The 6000-nt window shown below is 32.8% G+C and overlaps 1 protein-coding gene across 1 annotated transcript in view; it reads left to right on the top strand.

The window, feature by feature from the left end:
- Window positions 1–397: 397 nt before the first annotated feature.
- The window catches only part of LOC145334299 (uncharacterized), a 68459-nt gene continuing 62856 nt past the window's right edge, over window positions 398–6000 (top strand). Inside the window, exons 1-2 of the mRNA XM_080179696.1 lie at window positions 398–500; window positions 2378–2438. Coding sequence (XP_080035822.1) covers window positions 474–500; window positions 2378–2438 — 88 coding nt within the window. The 5' untranslated portion in view covers window positions 398–473. The remainder of the gene's footprint in view (window positions 501–2377; window positions 2439–6000) is intronic.

Here is a 6000-nt window from a genome sequence, read left to right as displayed (position 1 = left end):
AGGGTCTGTCAGTCGTTCTATCATAGAAAAGGCGAAGGAATATATCTTCACAGTATGACTACGAAACCGACAAATATCCTTTGGATTAGAACCGGTCCTCAGTCATAAATAGTTATTTATCGCATCGTATTAAAGATAATTTTCAACGAATATTAAAAATGAAATGAAAAAACATAAGGTTAAAACCAGTTATGTTAGCTCGAGCCTTTGGCCCCAAGTGTCTAACAAAACACGCTTTAATCTTATAATATTTCATTTTAATATCAGCGGAAAGCTGTCTATAATACGTATTATTATTGTTGCGTTACTTATGAACATAAATGTCCTTATTATGTTATTATACATACAATTACATTGATTCATATTTGTTGACTTTAATATACTGTATTAAATTCTCAGTGATAAGTAAATTTTCAGAGAGTTACTAAGTGATTTTATTTTTGTTATTTTTATTTAATTTTGTGATTAATAGAATGGGTGAGTCTGAAGCTACTTTTCAGGTTAAAATCTTATCCTTATATAAAAGTATCAGGATGTGTGTCTGTCTGTACTGAACTACTAAACATATATGCTTCTACTTTATAGTGATTTTTTTTTCACTTGGAAGGTTTTATCTTTTTTGAAGAAGGTAACACCCTTCTGAAGGAATCACCCTTGGAAAAAAAACCTCTTACAAATTATTCCTCCCCTTCCACTCTCTTCAAGTGCCTCTTTAGGCTTCAAGGAGGATAACCGCCTAGCTATCTAACTAAAGTAGTTGGTTCGGTGTCCAGGAAGATCTAGGAAACTGGAATAAGTTTTTTACTACCAGTTAAAAAGTTTCTTACTTCCTATTGCTTTTCCCCATCCTCTAGGGAAGTGTTAGGACCAGTAGGAAAGTGTAAAACCATTATAAATTATTATTAAAGCTTCCTTGAAAATTACAAACTACTCGGATCAGCAATTGTAGAAATCGTTTACTTCAGAAATAAAAAAACCTAGTGTGTATATTAAATCAGGAAGAGCAGTTTATTACACTTGTCCCCAAAGTTTAATACCGTTTTCTTATTCGTTGGCTCTACAACTTGATCCTTTAATTGAATTTTGATTGGTTGGTTCATTTAGTTGAGTGTCCAAACGTTTCAACCACCAATTGCAATTTACAAAAGGGTTAATTTTGTGAATCATCATTTGGGATATATACATCAATTTATTGGCCATTGTATTATCCCTTTTATTCCTGATATATGTATAACAGAATATATATTTTGTCCTCTATGTGATTCTGATAAGTGATATTGAACAATTATATATTAATGACTTATGAAATTTTAATCATAATTGGTCAGTATGAAATGGAAAGCTAGCAGTGCAGGGGGAGGAATGATATTCTAACCAACAGGGTAAACAAAGATTTTTATTAAAATATAGTAAACATATAATTTTGGCAATCTTTTCCAGAGCTGTGAAAACAACTGAAATAATTTCAATTTTTTTTGGTAATTTCAGCTGATTTTTTGAGAATTTTGGGGCAACACATTCTGCTAAAAACGACCATTTTATCTGTCCCCAAACATTATCTTATAAACAGATACCTAGAATATTTATTTATCGCATCGTATTAAAGACAGCTCTCCACGGATATTAAAATAAAAATTATAAGACTTAAACCAGTTTTTTATCCCCGAGAGGCCGAAAGCTCTGGCTTATAAAACTGGTGTAAATCTAATGATTTTTATTTTAATATTCGTGGAATATTATATGTAATACAATGCTATACATGATGTTTAAGTATGGCTGAGCAATGGTTATAATCCAGCGGATATTAATCGGTTTCTGAGCCATACTAGTATAGTATTATGAATTTTAAGCAATTTTGTGGTTTCCAGTAACAAGAGAACATTATCATTTTGGTTTATTTATATTTTGTTGTTATGTATAAGTAAGATAAAAAGTCAAACCCCTTTTTAGTAGCGCAGCTACCATATACATTGGTGTGTTTGTACGTATGTCCATCTGTTATTTAGCTAATTTTCTTCCATTTTCTAATAATATCAATCTTTCTTTCTAGACATAATGGTAGTAGTGAGAGTTTTTGTGTGAAGCTTAAGATCTCAATAACAACTGAGCTGATTGATTTCTTCTTTTGAGGGAAGCTTCACATAGGTCCTGTGATGGTTTTAGTCCTTTCTATTATCAGATTTATATCTTGGGATGGTTTTAATTAACTTTTCCAGTCACTCTCAGCCTCTTCGAATAAAGATTCCGTAGCAGATAGAAGTCAATAATTCAATCTTTCCCCATTACATTTTTTGTGAATTTATTATATACAGAAATGGTTACTGTTGTTCTTGTGTTCGTATTAACATGATTTAAAATTGATCTAAAAATATTGTAGATGGAGAAACAGAGTGTTTTGGGAGAGTTATCCAACAAATTCAGAAAATTTTCTACACAAGGTAAATTTTTTGTTGTGCTCTAGACAACCACCCCTTTGATTGTAAAACTTTTTCATTAAATCCTAATTGGATTTAATAAAAAAAAATGCGCCTAGACATGCTACGTTGTTGACATTTAAATGTCTCTATAATAAAAGATTTGGAAAGGATTCGAACCCATTATAACTTCCTTTCATATTCATTGATGCACTTAGATGTGAATATTATTTACGCATATGATCATGTTTTATCATAATTGATTACGAATTGTCTGCATTTTGTGCTTTTGGGTGTGAATACATCATCGCTGATAATAATTTTTCCAGTATGGCTTCGAAACCGATTTATATCCGCTTGATTAGACCCGGTTCTAAGCCACACTAAAAAATCCTGTAGCTTTTAGAATTATAGATGATTTTCCACGAAAAATAAAATAAAAATCATAAAATAAATACCAGTTTTGTTGGACCCAAGGGGAATTACTTAGAGAGAGGGGACAATGGGCTGTTTATTACACTAGTCCCCAAAGTTTTATAATAACGTTTTCTTTTTTGTTGACACATCAACTTTGAAGACTTTTACTAAATTTTGATTAGTTGGGTTATTAAGTTGAGTGTCCAATCGTTTCAACCACTAATTGTAATCTACAAAAGGAGTAACTTTATGTATTAACATTGGGATGTACATCACTTATTGGTCATTGTTTTTTCCCTTTAGATTTCTGACTTATTTTGAATTATTTGGTACAATGTTGAAACACAAAGTATAAATATGAATTTATGATTTGATTATGCTTTATGCCTTTGTTGCATTTAGGATGGGTTTTCATATGCATACCTTTTCTATAATTCACTCTACAGCTATTCATATTCTTACTATTATTTTGAAAAAGCCCCCCCCCCCTTTTATGTATAATTTAATAACAGCTTTCTGCGGATATTAAAATGAAAAATTATATAATTGAAACCAGTGTTGTTATTTTTGAGGGACCGTAGGCTGTATACTGTCTATAATACGATGCAACACATGATTTTTCAGTATAGCTGAAAACCGGTTCTAATCCAGCGGATATTAATTGTTTTCGAAGCTACACTGAAAAAGAAACCTGACGGTTAAAATATCACTTACCAGCTTCTAAATTGGTTTTGGGCTATTTTATTTCTAAATTAAAATTTATGAATGGTTTAAAGCTATTTTGTCCCCTCAACCCCTCTCAAGGCCTTTTATTTTTTGTAATTTTAGAATAATTATTAAAACTTTTTTTGCATTAACAATTGATGCTAATTGTAAATGGAAACAAACTTTCTTGTTATAATAATACATGCTTTGCAATTACATGCATTGTCTCTTATCATATATCTTTTTATTTAAATTTGATGATAATTTATTTATATAGTTTGTAATTCAAAATAAAATCACTTCTTCTACAGATCAAATTTTTTGGTGAAAAGTTTGGACACGACTTAATCTAAAATAGTTAAGGCTCCAAAGTTTTTAAACTCAACGGGCGAGAGAATGTGTTTATGCAACTATGTTCCCCCCCCCCCCCCCACAAATACTAATCTATAAAAGCATCGCTGGTAGGTGGGGTTTTAAGTAAACCACCATCACGCCTCCCTGACAATTGTTGTCCTATTGATCCAATGGATACATTAACAACACAAAAGGACATCCCTCTACTTTACATATAAACTAGCGGCTACGCCTCTAGTGGCACTTTAAATGTTTGTTTTTTTGGTTCAAGTCTCTACGATACCTATCTATGTTGCGCTGAAGTCTCTGTGCGTAAAACTAATTCGATTTTTTGTGATTTCTCTTGTGAGGGTGGTGATACCCTACGCCAAAAAAGTTATAAACCTTCCCGGGACCTATGAGAAGCTACCCAGTTAAGAAGAACCCAATCTGTTCAGCGGTTAGCGAGATCCTTCGGTACAAACAAACAGACAGACAAACACACATCCTGTTACTTTAGTATAAGGATGATTGTTAATGAAGGGGTAGGACATTGGCCTGTAATAACTAACCCCTGAAGTTTAAAAGTGAGGATGTTTATAATTATAACTTTCATAGGGTTGTACGATGCTATCTAAAAGGGTGCAAAAAATGGGGACACATTTCAAATTGTTTTGGCGTGTGACGTCATACCCCCATCTCTTTTCTAGGGGGTTTCTTTCCTCCTTCCCTTTTCTTTCCCCTCACTTGTGACGTAAATAAACAGCCCCGTCAAATTAATTTGAAATTTGTCCCCATTTTTTGCACCATTTTAACAGCATCGGTTGTACAAATGACCAGTGTCTAAACTTTTCTACAAATTTAGAGCTATATATAAAGAATTGATTTTGTTTTTAATAATTGGGAGAGGAAGAGATAACAAAACATTTAAGAATGATTGTTCCTTAAGATCCCTAAATGCTTAGTAGGAGTTTGTATATGTTGGTATAGAGCAAAGTTCATCTCAATTTTATTATTTATTTTAGCCAATGTGACCCTAGATCCCCTCTCCCTTTTTTCTCTTTCTTTCGTTTCTTTCAATCTATTTTTTTTAACTCTCTCCCTCACTTTTTCTCTCTATTTGCTCTTTCTCTCTCTCCCTCTCTATCTATCTCTCCCTCTCTCTCTCTCTTTCTTTATCTCACCACCTCTCCCTCTCTATCTCTTTCTCCCTCTTCCTCTCTCTCTATCTCTTTCTTCCTCTTCCCCTCTGTATCTCTTTCTCTTTCTTCCCCTCTCTCTATCTCTTTCTCCCTCTCTATCTCTTTCTCTCTCTCTATATATATTCCATATTATCAGGGAGAAAGAAAAAAATCAGAAAAATATATAGCATAAAAACAATAGGATAATTCTAACTTTTTTTTTGCTGAAGAACAAGTTAAAATTTTGAATTGGACATACTGACGTTAGGACACACCCTATTATCAGAGAAGCTGCGCTTTTAACAAATAATGAATATATACACTTGAAATGACATGGTATGACAGTTATGACTAAAACATAATGTATTATTTACATAATAGATGGCGTTTCCATGTTTTTCAAAACCAACAAAAAAATATGGTGATTTCAAACAAATTGGCTCTTGGGCACCAATAACCGCCTTCCTTATTTTAATTTAAAACAAGGGGAGTGATACTTTTTCCCCCTGGATATGAACCCTGGGGGATCTCTAAACTGCTGGCCTATGTATTCGGTACCCTAACCCTGAGGTGCCAAAAACTAAACTAATCCGACCAGGAATAAAAAAAGGAAAAATTATCTTAAGCCAATTTTGCAAAATAGCCTAAAACCAGCTATCAAAAGTTTTCTTGAAATTATGTACCTTTCATTGGTGCAGTGGTTTCTTAGATCTGTCCTGTATAAATAATTGTTGGTCCGAAAAGGTTCTTTAAAAATCTCCCCTAGGGGCTAGGGGGAAAGTAACTAGTTTTTTTTTATATTTTACGATCTTGTCTGATTTAACATGATCGGCTAATAGTCTATAATACTAAAAATAACAGGATGTTTTCCTTTTTCCATCTGTCTGTGTGTGTAAAGAAAATTTCCTTACAAACCTCTGGACTGATATGGCTCTGTCTTACAGTGAACC

This window comes from Acartia tonsa, chromosome 12 (assembly GCF_053477335.1).
Source record: "Acartia tonsa isolate MP-2025a chromosome 12, ASM5347733v1, whole genome shotgun sequence".
Lineage (NCBI taxonomy): Eukaryota > Metazoa > Arthropoda > Copepoda > Calanoida > Acartiidae > Acartia > Acartia tonsa.
This window is presented reverse-complemented; position numbering and strand designations above follow the sequence as displayed.